Source organism: Solanum stenotomum, chromosome 1, assembly GCF_019186545.1.
Source record: "Solanum stenotomum isolate F172 chromosome 1, ASM1918654v1, whole genome shotgun sequence".
NCBI lineage: Eukaryota > Viridiplantae > Streptophyta > Magnoliopsida > Solanales > Solanaceae > Solanum > Solanum stenotomum.
In genome coordinates, this window is record NC_064282.1 from 79,162,078 (window position 1) to 79,185,710 (window position 23,633).

At 36.1% G+C, this 23,633-nt stretch overlaps 1 protein-coding gene and 1 pseudogene across 6 annotated transcripts in view; both read right to left on the reverse strand.

Moving 5' to 3' along the window:
- Nucleotides 1-1,525: 1,525 nt before the first annotated feature.
- On the reverse strand, nucleotides 1,526-11,330 carry LOC125857073 (uncharacterized; annotated as a pseudogene).
- A 3,641-nt stretch (nucleotides 11,331-14,971) lies between these two features.
- LOC125841344 (uncharacterized) overlaps nucleotides 14,972-23,633 on the reverse strand; it is a 404,974-nt gene continuing 396,312 nt past the window's right edge. Inside the window, exons 2-4 of one of the 6 annotated variants that reach the window (XM_049520471.1) lie at nucleotides 17,167-17,299; nucleotides 16,909-17,061; nucleotides 14,972-16,824 (exon numbers count right to left, since the gene is read on the reverse strand). In XM_049520471.1, coding sequence (XP_049376428.1) covers nucleotides 15,364-16,824; nucleotides 16,909-17,031 — 1,584 coding nt within the window. In that variant the 5' untranslated portion in view covers nucleotides 17,032-17,061; nucleotides 17,167-17,299 and the 3' untranslated portion in view covers nucleotides 14,972-15,363. Of the gene's footprint in view, nucleotides 16,825-16,908; nucleotides 17,062-17,166; nucleotides 17,357-23,633 lie in introns of those variants that run through there. The other 5 variants (XM_049520476.1, XM_049520467.1, XM_049520493.1 and 2 more) reach the window with 5 other exon arrangements.

Consider the following 23,633-nt stretch of genomic DNA (forward strand, 5'->3'; position numbering starts at 1 on the left):
GCCAAGCTAGTTGGCGATCATGCACCTAGTTCGCCCTTTGGAACCTTGGGCTTGCCAAGTGCACTAGGCGATTCGCCAAATGCACCCTTGGTTCACCCAATTTTCCAGTAGGCTCACTAATTGGGCAGTCTCTTAGGCGAGGTGCGGAGTCATTGGGCGACTCGCCCATCCCATTGGGCGACCAAGGCTGCCCATCGCCAAAGGTCCTTAGGTGAACAAGGTTTCTTCCACTTTATCTTGCTAGTCTAAGCCCTTGATTGCACCCTAGGCTTCTACCTTGCTCAAATACGTCCCAAAATAGCCCTCACATCCACCTAAAGTCATACTAACCCAAATTGATCCAATGTTTATGCCAAAACGTGGCAACCGATCCCATAATTATGCCGAAACGTGGCAACCGATCCAAGTTAGTGTGTCGGAACGAAACACCCAATCCATTCAACAAGCCACAATCACAATTACAAAGTACATTTTCATAATCATACAATCAAGTCATGATTCATGGCATTCATCATTCATATATCCTCATTTACAATTAATGTGATCAATAATGTAACATTCACACACATACATGTATCATAATGAAGCAAGACAAACATATATCACACCATCATCGAATGACAACCATCACTTACCTCGAAACAAGCTTGAATCTATAAGAAACTTGATTCTTCCCTTTCTTGATTCGTTCAACTTGTTCTTGGTCTACAAACAATTAATATAACACGAGAATTAATAAACAATAACTAATTACCCAAATTACCAACAATCCTATCAACCCTTGATCATACCCATGATCACATATACTAAATTACGGCTTTTTCCACGATACTTTCCAGATCAAAATCCTTCCCCATCGATAATTACCTATTAGATTACGTTCTACGGATCGAAAAACAGGTTCGGGGAGTGAAAATCTTACCTTTAGCCTCAAGAATGGTGGAAACTGTCAAGAATCTCCTGGGGTTTGTCTCCTTACTCTCAAAGTTGAAAAGTGTAGAATAAAGACGTTTTGGGGTTTATTTCTGACTTAAGTCACGTCGGGCCCACCATAGCGGTCCTCACCCAGCTACAACGACCCCGCTTTGGCAACAGAAATCATCGCCAAAGCGGCTTGCAGGAAACAGTGAGCTATTTTAATAATTTCAAGACCCCAATTTCACAACACGCCTTCAACCAACGACACTCAAAAACTACCCGTTAACGCTAAGATCAATTTTGGGAGTTCTACTCACCCGAATTCAATTTCGTTAAGTCGTACGGGTTCTTGAACGACCTATCTATCTACTCATGTAATCAAAATCATAATTAAATCACCCAATTTCTACCACATTTCTCTAGACTTTAATGACTCTGATTTCGTCCAAACCTGGACTAGGTTGAGAAATTCCAAGTTACTACGAAAAATTTTTCAGACCCAAAAATTTTTCCCGTTGGCTTTTCTATAACGACAGAACCCGATCGTTACAATAGATACCAATTTACCCATCACTCATCCCCGAGTGACAAACTTAGGAAAAATAAGCTAAAGAAGGAATGGAGTAATATCTGAATCGACGAACAATTGGGGATACTTGTCTCGCATGTCCATCTCGATTTCCCAAGTAGCATCCTTAACTGGACGATGCTTCTATTGAACTTTCACAGACTTAATCTCCTTGGTCCTCAACTTACGCACATCACGATCAAGAATTGCAATCGGTTCCTCATCATATTGGAGGTCCTTATCTAACATAATTGAGTACCACTTAATGATGTAGTCTCCGTCACCATGATATCTCTTCAACATGGACATATGGAATACCGGATGAACTCCGATAGGTTAGGAGGTAAAGCCAATTTATAAGCCACCGGCCCTACACATTCAAGAACCTCAAATGGACCAATGTATTCTTACCAAATCTCATCACCCCTTTCATGAGTGACACCTTAAGAAGAACATTCTCCCCGGTTTGAAACGCCATGTCTCTTACCTTATGATCCACATACTTTTTCTGTCTACTCTGGGCTTCTAGATGCTTAGCTTGAATACTCCTCACCTTATTGAGCATCCTTTACCAAATCAACCCCCAAAGGTATCACATCTCTAGCCTCGAACCATCCTATGAGTGATCTACATCCCCTCCCATAGAGTGCTTCAAATGGTGCCATATCTATGCTGGAGTGATAACTATTATTATAGAAGAACTCACACAAAGGTAGGAACTTATCCCAATGCCCTCCAAAATCAATCACACATGTCCTCAATATGTCTTCTAACACTTGAATAGTCCTTTCGGACTGCCGGTCCGTCTGTGGATAAAAAGTTGTACTAAAAGTGAGTTGTGTGCCCAAATCATCATGTAATTTCCTCCAAAACTTGGAGGTGAACGGTGTACCACGGTCTGAGATGATGAAAAGGGGCACCCCAGGCAACCTCACTCTCTCTTTCACATAAACTTTAGCCAATTGTTCAACATTATAATCTATTCTTACCGGAATAAAATGGGCTGACTTAGTCAACCTATCAACTACTACCCAAATAGAATCCAACTTCCACAAAGTCTTGGGAAGACCAACCACAAAATCCATAGCTATCCTTTCCCATTTTCATTCCGGAATTGGCATTCTTTGAAGGAAACTTGCAGGCCTTTGGTGTTCATATTTCACTTGTTGACAATTTTGACACTTGGCCACAAACTCCGCTATATCCTTCTTTATGCCCGGCCACCAATAAATTCGCTTCAAATCTCGATACATCTTGGTCACATCCGGATGAATGGAATATCGTGAACCATGAGATTCTGCCAACAATTTCTGAATCAAGTCATCAACTCGAGGAACACAAATTCTTCCTTTAAAACTGAGCACACCTTCCGCATCAAGAGTGGTCTCTTGTGCCTTACCAATCGCAGTCTTCTTCTTAAGTCCATTCAAATTCTTATCATCAAATTGCTTGGCCTTGATCTCTTCAATGAATGTGGCCCTTACTTCAATGCTAGCTAACACCCCACCTCTTTCTGAGATGCCCAACTGCATGAACTTAGACTATAAGGTCTAAATTTCCTTAGCCAAAGGTCGCTTGGTTACACTTAAGCAAGCTAAACTACCCATACTCACCGTTTTTCGACTCATAGCGTCTTCTACTACATTAACCATACCCGGATGGTATTGGATGGTGACATCATAATCATTAACTAACTTCATCCACTTTCCTTGTCTAAAATTCAGATCATTTTGAGTGAACACATGGTTCAAACTACGATGATCAGTAAACACCTCACACTTAACACCATAAAGGTAATGCCGCCAGATCTGAAGAGCAAACACTACCACTGCCAACTCCAAATCATGTGTTGGGTAATTCCTCTCATGCACCTTCAATTGATGCGATTAAGCTATAACATTCTTACCCTGCATCAACACAACACCCAAACCAAAATGTGAAGCATCACAATAAATAGTAAAATCTTTACTCTCAACCGGTAATGCTAGGAATAGGTGCGGTGGTCAAAAAAACCTTGAGCTTTTGGAAGTTCTCCTCACATTTTTCAGTCCATTCAAATGGTATCTCCTTTTTGGTCAAATTATTCAAGTGAGTGACAATAGAAGCAAAGTTCTTCACAAATCGACGATAATAGCTAGTGAGCCCCACAAAACTCCTAACTTTAGTCACAGAGCTCGACCGAACCCAATTCTTCACCGCCTCAATCTTTTGAGGATCTACCATTACCCCTTCTTTTGAAACTACATGTCCCAAAAATGCAACCGAAGTCAACCAAAATTCACACTTAGAGAATTTAGCATACAACCTTTGTTTCCCAAGAACACCGAGAACAATACGAAGATGGTCGGCATGCTTTTCCTTTCTTTTCGAATAGACCAAAATATCATCAATAAAGACTATGACGAATAAATCAAGAAATGACTTGTACACCCCATTCATCAAACTTATAAAGGCCGCAGGTGCATTAGTTAAACCAAATGACATAACTAGAAACTCATAGTGCCCATAGCGGGTTCGAAACGTCATCTTGGGAACATTCTCAGGCCTAATTTTCAATTGGTGGTAGCCAAACCTTAGATCAATCTTGGAGAAAACTGATGCACCTTGCAATTGGTCAAAAAGATTATATATTTGAGGCAAACGATACTTGTTTCAAATAGTGACCCTATTCAATTGTCGATAATCTATACACATTCTCATACTACCAACCTTTTTCTTAACAAACAAAACTAGAGCACCCCTGGGAAGCACTAGGACGAATAAATCCCTTATCAAGAAGCTCTTGTATTTGAGCCTTAAGCTCTCTTAATTCTGCCTAAGCCATGCGAAATAGAGGGATAGAAATGGGGCAGATACCAAGTTCTAAATCAATGTAGAAGTCTATATCTCTATCCAGAGGCATACCAGGCAAGTCATTAGGAAACACTTCTCTAAATTCTGACACCACATGAATAGACTCAATAGATGGAGTTTCAACCTCAACATCCCTATTATGAGCCAAATAAGCCAAACAACCCTGCCCTACCAATTTTCTAGCCCGAATGGAGAATATGATCTTAGCTTGCTTAGGCTTGTACACCATTCCCACTCTAATTTTTCCCTTCCCGGAATTTCTAGAGTTACAAACTTAGTACAATTAAGCACAACATAATAGGGGGGCAACCAAGTCATGCCTAAGACTATATCAAAGTCAGTCATATAAAAAATCACCAAATCAGCCCAAGTCTGAAAACCCATAAACAAAATAGGACAAGCATGATAGACATGGGTGACTATGACAGACTTTCCAACTGGGGTAGAAACATGGATGGGGGTATCAAGTATATCACAAATCATAGAAAATTCTTAGGAAAATCGCACGGATACGTGTGAATAAGTAGAACCTGGATCAAATAACACATTAGCCATCCGGTCACAGACAAAAATAGTACATGTGATCACTGTGTCAGACGCCTCTGCCTCATTCTTGCCCGAAAAACCGTAACACTGAGCTCTATCATCATGACGAGCAACTTCCCTGCCTGGCTTTACTGTACCTCTGCCTGCATTGCCATTTCCTATACCCCACGGCCTCGTTGATTTCCTCCTTGCCCACCTTGTGGACGCCTTTGACCATTATTACCATTTCTCGTGGGTACCACTGCTCTAGATGGCTGCTGCGCGAAATCCAACACTCGTGGGTGGGGACAATATCTCCTCATATGTCCAGGCTCTCCACAGTTGTAATATGTATGATCAAAAGATGGCCTGTTTCCCGTTCAAGGCGTGACTCCCTGGCTATCCTGAATAAAATTATGAGGTGGAGTTCCCAAGTAATTACTTGTAGAGGAGGGAATGGCGGACTGAATTGGCCTAGTTGCAAGTGTTGGCCTCCCTGACCCCTTGGAATAAGAACCTTGAAAGTTACCCGAGTTCTTAGCCCTTTTAGCCAACGTCTTAGCCTGACCATCTCGCCTCACCCCCTCCACTTTCTTAACAAAGTTTGTTACCTCATTAAAGCTCCTTCATGCAGAGGTCATATGAACAAATAGTACCTGCAACTCAGAATTTAGTCCCCTAATAAATAAACAGATCGTCTCCTCCTCAGTAGTCACCAATTGAGTAGCATATCTAGACAAAGCATGGAATTTGGCCTTATAAGCAGTCACATACATACCACCTTGCTCCAAAGTCATGAACTCATCCTTCTTGCGATCCCTCAAAGTCCTAGGTACATATTTCTCTAAAAATAGAGCATGAAACTGGGTCCAATAGAGTAGGGGTAAAGCTAAAGATCTGCATTTCATATAAGTTCTCCATTACTGCTTAGCCTCACCTTGAAGCTGAAAAGTCACGAACACAACCCCATGCTGATAGACAATTCCCAACTTATGAAGCCTTTCATAACAATCTAAGATAAACTCATAAGCATCCTCACTCTCAGAACCAATAAATACAGGAGGCTTTAGCTTAAAAAACTTAGTCAATATTTCATGCTCATTACCAGTCATAACAAAACCAATCAAAGGACGGAAGAAAACATCATTACCTACATTCCATCCCACCTTGGGGACAGTGATAGCAATAGGAGGATTGGCGGGAGTTTGAGTTGCTTGAATAGAATGAAGCACTGTAGGACCAACCAACACAATCAAGAATGACATGATATGTTGAGCTAACACTGGGTCTATGGGAGGAACACCGGTAGTCTCAGCCTGCACCTCTTCCTCTTGTCCAACCTCCTCAATATTTTCAACCTCAATGTCCTCTTCTATCTCTTCATGATGCACAGGAGGGGCCTCATTTTAGGGAGCATTTTTGATCGGTACCCCATCTCTAGTAAGCGCCACTCTTCCTCGGCCTCTACCCCTAGCNNCTCAGAACCAATAAATACAGGAGGCTTTAGCTTAAAAAACTTAGTCAATATTTCATGCTCATTACCAGTCATAACAAAACCAATCAAAGGACGGAAGAAAACATCATTACCTACATTCCATCCCACCTTGGGGACAGTGATAGCAATAGGAGGATTGGCGGGAGTTTGAGTTGCTTGAATAGAATGAAGCACTGTAGGACTAACCAACACAATCAAGAATGACATGATATGTTGAGCTAACACTGGGTCTATAGGAGGAACACCGGTAGTCTCAGCCTGCACCTCTTCCTCTTGTCCAACCTCCTCAATATTTTCAACCTCAATATCCTCTTCTATCTCTTCATGATGCACATGAGGGGCCTCATTTTAGGGAGCATTTTTTATCGGTACCCCATCTCTAGTAAGCGCCACTCTTCCTCGGCCTCTACCCCTAGCTCTTCTTCTACCCCTGCCTCGACCGCGACCTCTCGCTGCAGATTCCTCACCTGGAGCATTGACTGGAGCTATGGGCCTGACGCCGTTGAATCTAGTGTTAACCATCTGCAGACAAAAGAGTGAAGGAGGTTAGATACCAATTTGAATCGCCAGATACCAATTGGAATCAAGTTACAGCACGAAATGAGACAAGAGAAAATAGAGAGATTTCCTAAAGTCTTATAGCCTCTCGAAGAAAAGTACAGACGTCTCTGTACCGTTCCGCAAGACTCTACTAGACTTGTTTTGGTACAACGAGATTAACGAACCTAGGCTTTGATACCAACTTTGTCACGACCCAGACCGTCGTGATTTGCACCCACACTAACCCTCCGGTGGGAGAACTACTACTACAACCCCAAACCAAGCAACTAAACCAAAACTAAAGTATTTAAGTTACGGAAGCAAGTTAAATAGCTAAGACTGAAGTTTCCATAAACTTCCAAAATATCTAACAACTAAACAATTCAAAAATACACCTAGAACCTGAAAGTCAATGTACCAAAACATCTAATAATGAACCAAATTCTAAATAAGAAGAGTTACAACCCCAAACTAATGCACTAATAACTAACTAGAAAAATCTAAGTCTCAAATGTGGACATAGACGAAAGGAGAACTCATGGCAGCCTGGAAGAGCTGGCTCATCCTTGAATTCGATTGACGATCACTAATCTTCTAAGCGAGGTCTGTCAATAGCCACCTGAAGATGCCCTCTACTCAACAAGGAAAGAGAAAGTGCAATATCAGTACATAACCACAGTGTACTGGTAGAATCACACGGCTATCCCACTAAGTGCAACATACATAAGCCAATACAACAATATAATCGCATGCATATATCGAACATATACAATATTATCAATATTTAAAAACAAAATACAATTTTACATTTCTCAAGATACACAATTATATCAAATCATTAGTTCTCTCATGGAACCCAAACCCAAACAGTTAGCATACCGAAACGTGGTACCCGATCCAATGTTTATGCCGAAATGTGACAACCGATCCCATAATTATGCTGGAACGTGGCAACCGGTCCAAGTTAGTGTGTCGAACACAACACTCGATCCATTCAACAAGCCACAATCACAATCACAAAGTACATTCTCATAATCATACAATCAAGTCATGATTCATGGTTTCATCATTCATATATCCTCATTTACAATTAATGTGATCAATAATACAACATTCGCACACATACATGTATCATAATGAAGCAAGAACAAACATACATCACATCATCATAGAATCACAACCATCACCTACCTCGAAATAAGCTTGAATCCCCTAAGAAACTTGATTCTTCCCTTTACGGATTCGTTCCGCTTGTTCTTGGTCTACAAACAATTAATATAACAACGGGAATCAATAAACAATAACTAATAACTCGAATTACCAACAATCCTATCAACCCTAGATCATACCCATGATCACATATTCCAAATTAGGGTTTTTTCCACCATAATTTCCAGATCAAAACCCTTCTCCATCGATAATTACCCATTAGATTACGTTTTTCGGATCGAAAAATGGATCCGGGGGTGAAAATCTTACCTCTAGCCTCAAGAATGGTGAAAAACTGTCAAGAATCGCCTGGGGTTCGTCTCCTTACTCTCAAAGTCGAAAAGTGCAGAATAAAGACGTTTTGGGGTTTATTTCTGATTTAAGTCGCGTCGGGCCCGCCACAGCGGTCCTCACCTCGCTACAGCGGCCCCGTCCTGGAGACAGAAATCACCGTCAAAGTGGCTTGCACGAAACAGTGAGCTATTTTAATAATTCCAAGACCCTCATTTCACAACACGCCTTCAACCAACGTACTCAGAAACTACCCGTTCATGCTAAGATCAATTTCGGGAGTTCTACTCACCCAAATTCAATTCCGTAAAGTCGTACGGGTTCCTTAACGACCTCTATCTACTCATGTAATCAAAATCATAATTAAATCACCCAATTGCTATCAGATTTCTCTGGACTTTAATGACTCCAATTTCGTCCAAATGTGGACTAGGTTGAGAAATCCAAGTTACTACGAAAATGTTTTCCGACCCAAAATTTTTCCCCGTTGGCTTTTCTATAATGACGTAACCCGGTCATTACACACACTCATTAAGAAAATAATTATTGATATAGGTATTTTATTAAACTACCCCCTATTAAATGATATCTTAAAAAAATATTTTGAAAAATAAGTATTCAATGTTGAGAGTAAAACATGAAAAAAATTATTATTTTTTCTTAATATGTCAAAAATAACAAGTAAAAATGAAAATTTATTTTCGGAATTAATGACAAGTAAAAGTGAATAGAGGGAGTACTTATTATAAGATATTGGTGGAGTATATTACAAAAATGATGCATATATATATTAACTCTCTATATTAGTAACATCTTATTTGGTACATATTTTCATGTTATATATAATTAATAATACAAGTATTAGTTATACACTCTAGAGTCTTTTGGTAGAGTGTATAATAATAATGCTAAATAAAGTATATTAATAATGTTTGTATTAGTTATACATAAATTTATTGTTATGCATGGTTTGGTTTGTTAGCATTTTTTATTTTAAAAAAATTATTTGTAAATATACCCTCCACAATTATAATGGAAAGGATGTAAAAACAAATTTGAAGGGCAATTGTGTTTTTAACCATACTAATTAATGCATGCACTAAACCCTTTCATTATTAATACCCAGAGATCGATGGTGGGATCGTTTGGTAAAGTGTACAAAAATAATGTTAAATAGAGTGTATTAGCAATACATATATTAGTTATGCTAGCATTAATTACACATTAAATTATTTTAATGCATTGTTTGGTTTGATACATAAAAATTAGCATGCATTGCATAAAAAAATTATTTACAAAGATACTCTCCACTATTATGGTAGAAAAAATGTAAAAAGGGTTTTGAGGGGCAATTATGTCTTTTATCATGTTAATGCATGCAATAAAAGCATTGCATTGCTAATACCTAGAAATTTAGCACTGCACACATTAATAACAATATAGTGTAAAACAAAAATTAGAAAAGAATACCTAACAAAGTATAAGTAAAATACAAAATTAATGCATGCATTATTTTTCCTAATACACTCTACCAAACAACTCTTTTACTGTGTATTAAGGAGTGTATTACTAATGCCATGAATTTCTTGCTAGTAGTAATACAAGGAATTTTAATGCATACATTAGTATGGTTAAAGACCTCATTGCCCCTCAAGATTATTTTTCCATCATAGTTGTGAAGAATATCTTTGTAATAAATATTTTTATATAATGTATGTTGTTTTTAATACACTAAACTGAACAATACATAAGAAGTAATCTAGGTATAATTAGTGTCACACTACTAATACAAGCATTATTAATGCAAGCATTACTAATACATTCTTTTTGGCATTTAATAAAGTACATATAAAAAATAATGCATGCATTAACTTTATACTAATACCTTATTGGCTTGAGTTATCTACAACACTTAAATTCATATTTGTACCTATTGAACACCTCTACTCCTTAGAATTTGAACCATTTGAACATTTTTTCAACAATCAGCTAAAAGTATAAAATGAGTGAAATACACTCGCGGTGACGTGACAATTAATTAAATAATGACATGTGTTATTTGGATTCATTAAATTATTTTAAAATGTATTATAATGTGAAAGAAAAAGAAAATTATTACTATTTAAAAAAAAATACATGTAACCCCACCCTCCCACCACCCAAGCCCTTCCCCTGCTATCCCACCACCGTACCACTTTCCAGTTTCCNTTTTTTCAACAATCAGCTAAAAGTATAAAATGAGTGAAATACACTCGCGGTGATGTGACAATTAATTAAATAATGACATGTGTTATTTGGATTCATTAAATTATTTTAAAATGTATTATAATGTGAAAGAAAAAAAAAATTATTACTATTTTAAAAAAAATACATGTAACCCCACCCTCCCACCACCCAAGCCCTTCCCCTGCTATCCCACCACCGTACCACTTTCCAGTTTTCACCCACGTCCATTAAACTCCGGCGTTGTTAAAATCTTCAATTATTAATTTCATACTAACTGCACTTCACATAATAAGATGAAAAAGGATAATAGCTAAATTCTTATTGCCTATCCATTTAGATTAGTATTTTGCTGCTCTAATTGAAAAAAAGAAAAGAAGTTACAGAGAAATTTAACTCGGAAAAGGCGTCAAGGGCAGACGGAAGCTCGAAAGATGAATAAGTTGGACTTGAAAAAAGTTTAATACGATTATGTGAAACTTTATCATTTTCGTTGTCGTCGGATTTGTCGTACTGAGGTTCTTGTTCTTCTTCCTCTGGCAAGAAGTAGCCTTGTATGAGTGACAAACTCATCATCACCAACCGACAGGATCCGAATAAGCTAGATGAAGAAGGAAGAAGCAGAAAGATAAGAAGGGTGTTATTGGTGTATGATTGTGGCGGCGGCGTAAGGGCAACAAGCAAAAGGAAGAAGAAAGGTGAAGTCATGGCGCATAAGGAAGAAGACAAACTCTTTATTTTTTTAAAATGTAAGAAAATGCTTTCACGCGCTCATTAGCCGTGAATCACACTCAAAATGTCATGTAGGCAAAAAGTGTTCAAGTGATATCAATATAATGTGAAAGAGGTGTTCAATAAGTACAAGCCTCAATTAAAGTGTATAAGTGAATAATGCGGACAATTTTAAGTCGCCGGAGATGACTTAAACCTACCTTATTTTAGTACTATAATTGATGCAAGTTATACACTATTTTTCCATATGGCATTAAGAAATGCATTTTTCAGATGGCCATATTTTCCTTTTTCCCGAGGTTATAATATATAAACTTGGTGCTTCTAATATCTACATGTTGGAATAAAAATCGAAAAGAACAAAAGAAAATTTTCAATAAAATACTGCAAAACAAAATACTTATAAAGAAAAAAAAAAGATAACGAGGATCGGGAGAGGCAAGGGAAATTCCGAGAAAATGTTAATCGGGCAATTCGAATTCGATATGAGAAGTTTTTTTTTTCAAAACATTAGATTCTGTATCGAGAGAGTAGTATGAGATAAGGGTACAGGACAAGGCGAGTCAAAATTTTAACGGTTCAAGGCTTGCCATACCCAGTCTTGTATGCCCTGTTTAACGCCTTAGATTACGACTCTTTAAAGACCTGGCAAACCTTGCAGAGTGGAATACGCTACATGCTTTACCCACCAAACATAACTTCAAAAGAACAATACAACAACAATACGTTTCAAAAGAGACCAAAATCAAAAGCAGAAGAAAAATAAAAAGATCATCCCCACAACATGGATAAAAGCAAACAAATAAACTGATTCAATTCGTATATTTCTGTAACTAATTCAACTTTTAAATTTTTCAAGGCTTTTGAACAAAGATTAGGGAAAACAACGGTAATACTACAACAAATAGTTTATTATATAGCTCAAAAAAGTTAAGATAATCATATCTTACGCAATAAATAATTGACTACAGCATATCTAAACAACAAAAAGGAGCGTATAAATCTTCACTGAAAAGGCGATACATCATTTGATATTGCTACAAATAATTAATATCTTAATATCCCAATCAAATTGACTGATTTGGATCCCCACCTTGTAATATCTTCCTCCCTCATTTTTTAAAAATACAAAATGAACACCACAAAATAGGTTTAAATTAAGATCTTAATAGCTTAATTAGTTGGTAGCTGATCCGTTCCCCACCTTTTTTCTAGACAAATAACAAATCTATATCACATAAAAAGACTAGGAAATCAAATTAATAACAAATCTCTATCACACAAAAAGACTAGGAAATCAAATTTTACACCCGCCGCATAATTTCATTTGCAACTGTCATCAATCCAGAAACATGATTGTAGTTTGCTCAATAATCAGGCGGATTTAGTGAGTAAGCCATGAGTGAGTTCATCGTTCATCTGTATCCAATAGCTCTAACTTAGATCATGCATCTATTTTTTTTAAAAAAAGACTCAAAATACAGGCAATTAATAAAATATTGAACCCAGTACCCAGTAATTAGATTGCATGAAGCAGAACTCCAAAGTTTGTATTCTAGATTCATCTAAACCTCTCAACAATAGGCAAAAAAAGATTGATCACCCCTGGGCAGCAAAATGTAGGTAGCTCAAACATGCAAACGAAGAAGTCAACAATAGGACAGGAGTTGAAACTGTCAGACATGCAAGAGAAGCACAACTGAGACAAAATACGAATAGCCAAGAAACAATCCTGGTCAAAGCATAAAATCTCTCTCCGTGTGGAGAGCTGCAAAATACAGAATCAACAACAGTTAAAATTAGCATGTCATCAAACTTGATAACAATCTCCAGACTGAAATACTCTGGAGAAGTATCTACTTACCAGCCTACAGCACATTGTACTTCTTAATCAGACACAAAAACAAAAGAAAAGCAGGTAGTCGAAGTTCAATATAACAAGGATTAAAGCAGGTGAAGCACCTGAAAAGAAATGAATCATGAGATGAACCATATATATCCTACTGCAACAAACACAAACCCTAAAACATGACTCGGGGGGGACGGATAAGGGATGACTAATTCCGGGAGTAATTTTAGGATAAGTTTATCCCATGGCTGGTTGGGATAAACTCAACAGATAACTTATCCCGAAATTAATTTACCCTGAGATTGTAGCGTTAGTTTTATCCCACACTAAGGGTGGGTAAACAATCGCAGGATAACTAATCCCGACATAACTTGTTCCCCAACCAAACAAGCCCTTATAGAAACATGCATGTTCTGTAGTAAACTCAATAAATGCAGCAGAGGGACAAGTAAAGTCACCATCACATCTGTTTTTCTGCCACCAACAATAGGACATCCCCTCTGCTGCCATAAGATGAAAAATAATAGATCAGAGAGTCTATCTATCAACAAAACAATGGGCTTAAATGGAAACTAAAGAATAAGAAGCATCTCAACAACAGGTTGATCCCAATAAAGAGACTAGGCATTCGGGTCAGCAAAGAGGACAATAATTTTGGCGCTTGTCGGGGGTTGAGGGGGTGGTCATCCAAATAATCTGATATATATAAGAAAATACATAAAGGAGCACAATAAGCAAGCATCCTGCTCACCACAGTCCAGCCTTTCAGCTACTTCCCCTCGTGATAATCCAGCAGCTAGCAGTATACTTATGGAATCCCCCAAAAACGTGAAAGGTGATATATCATTCCAAGAAGTGGAAAGAGGTCACAACATTCAGAAACAAATACTAATGACAGTCACAAGGAAGACAAGGAGGTCTAATTAAAGCAGAACATATCAAAACGTACCACATCTGCTGAATGGTTGGTAGTGTTGGTGATGCATAAAAAGAAAAACTAGAAATTCGTTGGAGGCTAATAAGAATAAACCATTACCATGCAATTTAATGAATGCATCAAGAGTGTGAAAGTTCTCAAATCTTCCGTCTCTTTCCGAAGCAGAAGTCAGTTGACTACAACTCTATAGATGAAAATAAACAGCAAAGAACTTATTTGCTAGCAAGCAGATGAATATATTCTTCAAAGGGGTAATACCACCAAATCAAAATAACAGCTTTGAGATCCCAAAAAGATTTTTTTTTTTAAAACACTCACACCCAACATCGCTGAAGTTGATAGCCAACTATTCCAACTTACACTTCAGTATGCTCCGATGCTCTACTATATGATATTAAATAAACTCTGGTTGAAGGTTTACAGTTAAGAGAGCTGTTGTACATGAAATTATGCCCTGTAGTGAATCATTCATATGGTTGCTAACACAAAAAAACTAAAATTACTCCCTTGCAGAACAGAAGGTATGCTCCAAGTGGTCAGGCATCACAACTTCATGGAAGCAAAGTAAAGTTAATTGCCCTAAGCTATAAGAAAAATAAACCACTTGAAGGGCAATGTTATAGATAAAAGGCTATCACTAGCCAACAACTTACATGGAAACAAGCAAGCATAGTTACAACTTACATGGAAACAAGCAAGCATGTTATAGATAAAAGGCTATCACTAGCCAACACCAATCACATAGTTGCAACACATGCAACACATATGCCGGGGGGAACAACCATGCTAAATACGAGGTTAAACCGATAATAAGAGCACATGACATGAATTATATGAAAATTTCCAAATCCAATTAAAAAGAGATTATTACATAGCTGTATCTTTGTATCAAGCAACACAGTATCTAACCTTTCAAAACACCTAGAACTCCCTTCTACAAACAGCTGCCAAAAAACTGAAAATTAAAAAAAGGAAAAGAAAAAGGTTGAAAACACCTAAAGAAGATAACTACATTAGCACTTTATAAGGTGGAACTCCCAACAGGAAGATTTGATACTCCTTGCCACTGTCAAAAGAACGCTAAACATTATGTACTGCAGTAGAGATATATCCAAAAATGGTGACATAAAACCACACAAGTCAACATGAAAGCTTCTCAGAGAAGAGACTTACATTGACGAGGGAAACTTAGACAAGTCACCTTCGAAAATGCTCTTCCCTGATCATTTATCTCCTGTCAATTCATCCTCATTCTTTGTTTGAAAATTCGCATCAGCATCCACTCTAGAAGCCTCCTCCATGGCAACATCTTCAACAATTGCATTATCTGATGCCTGAACCTCGTTTTCATTGTTCTTATTCAATTGACTAAACTGAACCTCATCCCCAGTTTTCACGGCTGCATCGTCTTTCAGCTCACTCTTGCTTTCAAGATCAGCAATGATTTCCTTCTTAAGGACTTCAACCATACCATCTCCTCCATCAACTTCATCTTCTTTTCCTACTTCATCGGATTCCTTTTCAATAGTTTCACCATCACCATTAACCTGTTCACTTTCTTTTCCAACTCTCTCTTCATTTTCTGCAAACTCTGTGTCATCCTCAATCCTAATCTCTTCCTTCCCTTTCACATTCCCAACTCCTTCCATGGCCCGTTCAATCAGTTCAGCATTGTTATCCTCCAAAGAATGGCCATCGCCATGACTCTCAGTCTCACTCTCAGTCTCATTCTCCACAACTTCCTCATTCATCTCATCATAGCTATGGCCTTGCCTCTCAAGACTTTGCAACCTCCTCCTCAAATCACCCAACTCCCTCTCCATCAAGAACAATCTATCCTTCAAAATCAAGTTCTCTTCCTCCAATTGAGCAATATGGGTATCCTGATCATCCACACGGTTTCCCAACACATTGTTATACTCCATCCCGCTATAATTCGGGTAAATCATCTCAAACCTGCTCAAATCATGATCCAATCTCCTTTCAACCTCCACATGTTCTTCCACATCACTCTCACTTGATCCTCCCTCCTCTTCTTCCTCATCCTCATGTCCTTCTGCCTCATGACCTGGTGACCTCAGTCTAATCAACCCATTCATTGATCCATACCCATCCACTCCCCACTCCTCTTTCGCCATATCTACTAACACTTCCCTAGATGGAGAAAACATTGGCGTCGGTAACACAGCAGGAGTCACAGGACAAGGCGACACCAAAGAAGCAATACCACCACTCTTTTTAGCCCTAATAATGTACGAAGACGTGTTCCGAGGTGCATACGGTGCAGTCCTGTTACTGTTGTTATTATTATTATTATTATTATTATGATAAAATTTCTTCTTAGGGAAAAACCTCCTAGCCTTTAATCGATTTTGTTGTTGCAAATCATTTAACGTAGGCGGCTTATACCCGCCTTGATTTCCAACAATTCCTCCGGCAGTACTACCACTACCGCTAGTTCCAATCTCGTTCCTCCTAACTCCATCCATTCTCTTATCCTTCTTATTTACCTTTTTACCCTTCCAATTGTTTCTAGGACCCAAGGGTTTGGGATGCTTTGCAGGAACAAATTGCTTCAAATTATGATTATTAGGGTTTTGAAATTTGAGCTGATCCACCATAGACGGCGGTGGCATAGGCGGCTGCGGCCACATCCTATAGCTCCGATTCATCATCTGAGGCTGCTGCATCATCAACGGAGGCATACTCATTCTCATACTCATATTCAAATTATACATGGAATTAAAGCTGAATTTATCATTGTCTACTACCTGCTGTGGCTGTTGTTGAAGCTGTTGATTCAAGATCTGAGGTTGACTCATACTTATCATTTGGTTTTGACCCATACTCATCCTCTGCTGTTGATTCATCATTTTTCCTTGCTCATTCATTACTCCAAAAACCACCAAAAACCAAAAACCCTAACCAAAAAAAAAATAATCACAAATCTAATCAGTAACTCTTCAAATCAACGATTAATCGCCTAAAAATTACAGAAAAAAATCACAAAAATCAAAGAGATTTACAGATTTTTCTAGAACTTGATGAAAACGAACGAAGAACAAAACAGTTTCCGCAATCTGATGCTTTTACCCTAAATTCAGTTTAATCTTTCGATGATTTTTTCTTCCTTTTAAGGGATTATATTCGATTCTTCTTCTTTAAATTTCGATCGGTAGTTTTTCGTGATCTTTGAATTTATGTATTCTAGTGGTGGGGGAGAAGGAGAGTCGGTGTTTATATAGGGGATGAGGAAATGTTTAACGGCTGAGATTTGTTTACAATGATAATGATGATGGATAAGTGACACGTGTTGTACCTGGTTTTTGACAAGGATTAGGTTTTGAGAAAGTAACCGCCCTTACTCTTTTGATTAAATTACGAATACCAGCCATTGTGAATTTGTGATATTACATAGGCATCCCTCATTTTTTGACAATAGTACAATGAGGTTCACAATTTGTTGTAAAATGGTGTTGGATGTCCACGTGGCTAAACTTGATCTCCAAGTAGGTGGAATCTAGGGTAGGCGTTAGTTCTTCATTTCGATTTTATCAAATTTCAATTTGATTATTCAATTCATCAATGTCAAATTCGATCGTTTATTTGATTTAATGTATATAAAACTATTTTTATGATGTAGATGAAAAATAAAATGAGGACAAAATTAAACTATAAAACACTTAGGGGTCGTTTGGTACAAAAATAATAATGCAGGGATTACTAATGCTGAAATTAGTAATGCAAAGATTAATAGTGCAAGGATTAGTAATGCAGGATTTATTTTTACCAAGTGTTTGGTTCATTGGTTCCTATCCCATTTTGGAATTGGGTTAAAATTTTATATAAAAAAACTTCTTTCCAATTATACCCTTGAATTATTAGTAATTAGGTTAAGATAAATAATTGCCGGACAATATTATTTTTTTATGGTCTTCTAACTAGCTATGAGAAGAACAATTTTTTTTGTCATGATTGCCTTTTTTTTTACTTGAATTATTTGAGGATAAATAATTGTCATCTTAGTAAATTTATTACTTACAAAATGTCAATTTTCAATTTAAAAAAAGATAAACTATCAATTTTTAAAATTGAAAAGACGTAAACAATAGTAAAACTAAATAAATTATCTATATTTACACATAAAATTACAAGTTATAATTTTAACAGAGTTAATGCTAAGCAACTCACATTTCAAATATTATATTAATTTGTGTTGAATTTATGTAGTAACAAACAACTTTCTCTAAATAATAGTACAAATATAAAACATAAAATCAAGAAAATAAATAAAATAATTAAAATGATTTGAGGGATATTACATAGACTTATCCATGGTATTATATCCAATGTATTACTAATACCTCCAAATGAAAGGTATTAGTAATACACCCTATAATATCATGTAGGAGGTATAACTAATCCATGAATTAGTTATACATAGACCCAAATTCCTACCAAATATAGTACTAAATAATACCACACATAATACATGGATTATTTATTTTAATGCGGCCTACCAAACGACCCCTTAAAAATTTAAGACATGATGATGGTCTCAAGAACAATGCTAAATAAAATGTATTATTTGTAATGCTTACAATTATTATACAAGATGATTTTTATGCATTATTTGGTTTGATGTGCTAAAAATAGTATACTTATTTACAATAATGTCATTTATAATTATGGTGAAAAAATATGTAAAAAATAGTTTGAGGGACAATGGGGTCTTTACCGTACAAATGCACGCATTAAAACCTTTGTATTACTAATACCATGAATTTTCATGCATCAGTAATACAAACCTTAATACGCAATAGAGTGTAATCATTAGTTATACATAGCATGAAAAAGTATATCAAACAAGATATTACTAATAATAAAGTTAATGCATGAATTATAAAGTTCGGTTCTTCAGTGCACCGAAGTTTTTAGACTCTTACTGAATCGAAGAATCAAAATTGAAGAACCGAATTAGTTCAGTCGATTCGATTATTCGGTATTTATGTCCATTTCTAGTGAAATCTGGAGCAAAACTATAGCAAGTGCTAAGAGGGTTCTTTCGAATCTCCTACAATAAAAAATTATATTATTTATATATCATGAAAATTATTTTTTCTGTATATATATATATATATATATTAGATATTAAATTTTTTAATCCTTTTTTTATATGTACTATTTATTTCGAATCATCTTGATGAAAATTTTGACTCTAACCCATGCAACCCATGCACTGTAGCAATCTTCTTTGCTCAATATTTATCCACTAGATAAAGGGTGCCCGTGCAAGGCACGAGCTTTAATAAAGAGATGATTAAACTTAATATTAACATAGTTATGTTTCATAGTAAGTTACATTTAGTTTGCGAACATTATACTGAGAGTTTGCTAGAAAGGTTAAAACATATTACTCATTTTTTATTTTTATGCTAAGCCCAAGGCTGTAGAAGTAGTACCACAAACTTCTTGTTCGAAGGTCCACCCGTAATTCGACTACCTGAGAAGCGGAAGGAGTCGATCTGTAATAAAACAACAATAACAATGTAATTGTTACAATAAGTGTTGCCAAATGACAGAGAAAGAAGCAAATAATTTTACAAAACTGTTACGAAAGTAAAGTTTCAAAATGATGGATGTGTTAGTTGAGTCTTTTACCATTGGTGATGCTGAAATGCAACAGAAGAAAGTCGAGAGTTTTGAACAAATGTATAGAAATGCTGAGTCAATTTTTATATAACAAAATGATTGAGTCAATAAACAATTAAGCTTCATACCAATAACATTTGTAGAAGTGAGAAAAATAAGAACAATAATAGTAAAGCTGAAAGATTCAAAAGGTTCTCAGAAGGCTGAAACAAATTTGAAGACCATCCCTCTTTGCATCCTTGTACCTTATGTCTAGAGAGAAACAAAGCACGATCTAAAGGGCACAAGATTCACATTTCCAGAGTTGAGAATAAAAATTTGCATAATCTTTTTAGCATGAATCAATACATGGATTTTGTGACATTAATAGGAGGGAAAGAGTAATAGCTTGTCTGTTTGGTCTACGTGTAAATATTGTTTTTTTTTGTACCAGCTTGGGACCTTTTCAATAAATCTTGCCTTAACTGGAAAGGTTGCATGGATAAAAAGCCTCATACTTGTTGCAAGCATTATATTTCTCAAACAAATAGTCAGAAAATCAATCTCTAACAATGTGGTTATCATGCAAAACTGCTCATCGTTACTGTAATAGTAAGGCTTTCCATTGCACTATCTAATCACCAAAAAAATATCAATTAATGTAACTAACAGTCAGGTACAACCCCATTGCAATAATATATTGCACTGTTTAACTCATGTACTAATTAAGATTTCACATTAGGATAGCATATCATAGAACATTCATAGACGTGGAACGAATATTTAAGTTAATCTTTACCTGAGATCTTGTAATAATTCATAAACTTTAAATCTTGAATCTGCCTCTGTCATACTCATTTTTAGCTAACCTGAAACAGGTAGAAGAAATTAAATAGAGCCAAGAGTGCTGATGAAGGTTTTTATTTGTACGCTAAGCACTTAATTAGCATATGTTCAGTTTGTCTTGCTTCTTTTCACCCTTAAGAGAAAACACTTCTAATTACAAACTTATTATCTGTCGTTGAAGCTATTTATTAAGAAATCAATTGTAGTCGCAAGTACAGTTCGTAACGGATTCAAATTTAGGATTATGTAATTAGCAACCAATATGAGCGCAGAAAAATCTGAGAAAAATTAGGAAACCTATACAAATTTAAATAGCAAAAATCAAACACAATCAGAAAAAATAGTAAAGAAAGTATGAAAGTTAACATGGAGTAACACCAGGAGAAAGCGATTAACGACAAATTATGAAAATTCGAAGGATCCCTTACCTGAAATCAGTTGAAGAAGTTGAAGGAACACGGAAAGCACAGAAAGTGTGAGGAAGTTGAAGAAGCGGAAGTAGCAGAGAGAAATCCAAAGCGAGACAGATATCCGTGTTAGGCAATACATGTGTAAGAAACATAAATCACCCACAATTTAGCCATGAAAAATGAAATTACCAATCTCATAGATAAAGCCAGATAGAGCAGAGCAACCTGGTCCTCCAGTGATCCAAAGCATAAGAGGTTCGGAGTCTGGATCAGACTCAGACTCTATAAAATAATAGAATAATTGCGCATCTTCTGAATCGCTAATACCAACATACCTGGAAACACTAGTAAATTATTTTTTTTTGATCTATATGAGTTTTAAGTAAATCACTTCAAAAACATAACTGTAATAATATATATGTAAAGTTATTTCTAATTTAATTCCTCACCCAATTTCAAGTTGAAAAGCAAAGGGGTCCTTCAAATCCTGGAAAAACTTCACTGGTGAACCAGCTATTGCAGGCTCTGAACAAAGTTTTGCTACAATAAGAATAAAAAATAAATAACATAGCTCTGCTTTTGCGATATTCAATCTTAAAATGACATTGTGCTCACACGCACAAAACTATCACTCTAGTTGAAGCTAAATGTTAGAAGACTTGTTCATGAATTAGGAAAATACCAAAAGTAAATGAGAGGCGAAATTTCGTTCACCTTGCAATACATGCTCTCATAACAGACAACGAAAAGCAAGATGATATAGTAATGAAAGCACAACCGAACTTACACTATATCCAGTTAATGCCATGCTTAATTCAGGTCATTTTGGTATAAAGGACACAAGTGATTGTTCCCCTTTCTCAGTCCTTTAAAGGTATAATAAAATGCCATTAGAATCTCTTAACTATTCCAATAAGAAACTCAATCAATACATGGGAAAGTTTTTAATTTACTTCAGCCATTGTGTTCTATTTATGCACTAAATTTAAGTTGTACTTTTTAACAAATAAAGAGCACCAGAGAGTTGATAGTTACAAAGAAAAGAGAAAGAGGGAACTCGTGAATTACACTTTGGCATCATCTACTTTTGAGCCAGTGCATACACAGTCAATGAAGTCCAACTTTAGTAAAATTTGTTGCAATAAATTTCCAGTATTGGATATTCAAAACATTCATATAGCTATTAGTTACACATGTATCAAAATTCACTGATAATAAACAAACTAACAAAGTATGAATTCCGCTGGAAAAAAAAGTATCAAAATGTGTAAAAAGAATTTTATAACAGGCACACTATGGTCTATGTATAAGTTAGATTTAGGAAAAAGATATTGTGATATGATCAAGTGAAGAGTGTAGGGGAGTCGAAGACACTTTGGATTGACAATTACAATGATGATACAAATAACAATGAAGGCCTTAGACGGAAGAACGATTTTCCTTAAAGAAGATTTGTTGTTCGTATATAGATTTCGAAAAATATTGACAATCTTCTATAGGATACAACATATCAATAAATAGATCCTTTATTTTTTTTATGTTATTTCACAGAGCTACCATTTCTATGCCAAGTGATGGACTGAATATTATCTAATTAAGAAGACGATGGGTTGTGAGCGATCTCCTCTACACGTTATTTATAGTGTTCTTAATTTTACACATTTCAAACTATTTCACAAATCAAAACATTCGATAAGACTTATAATCATAAGAATTAGTTAGCATGAACAACGAAAAGAGGAAAAATCTAAGGTCACTCATGAGTGAGCTCTCTCCTTTTTTTCCTTTCCATGTAATCATTTACCTCTATTGCGCTAGCATTCTTGAATCATAAACTTAAGAAGTTCACTCTCAAGGTTAAAAAGAGTTAAATGACTGAATATATAAATTCGAAGAGGACTTAATCGCGAAGAAGGAAAATATAAAAATTCAGCTGATGTATGCATATTATAAGACATCCTTGTGTATCAGTTTTCTTAATTTAAGATATAGAAAACTTGAAGCATGGTTAGCAAAAGTACTTTTGATAACTCAGCTATTTCCAAAGATGGACTAATTTTACCGTAATAAATTTGTAATTGTACTAAAAAAATGCGATTTGAAATATTTTCACTGGTAATTTTTTGAAGCAAGCACCATTAGAGAACAATCAGGCTTTGAAGTATCTATTTCTAGATATGCATGTGAAGATTAGATAAAAAAAATACAGAAAAATTTGCTAAAAAACAAGGGCAATCAGAGAAATTAGTTGGAGAAACACTTACCACAACAGAAAGCTCAGAGCTGAGACAAATTAGTCCCAAATGTATGAACTTTGAAAGAAATCCAGTGATAGAAACTTGGATATAGCATAGACCGAGAGAAGAAGCTGAAGGAGAGAGGGAACATTGAGCTGAAGTGAAGCAAAAGGGAAGAAGAAGCGTGAGAAAATTAAATGAAAGATGTCAATTAAGTCTTGCTTTGGTTTTTGGTGACACTTTGACCAAGAAATGGTCAAATCCACTTAAAAAGGTAATTAAGTTAATTTGGGACCAAATTAACATTTTCAAAACTTTCTAATCTTTTATAAAATTAAAAAAACCACTACATTTTAAACTTTCTATTTA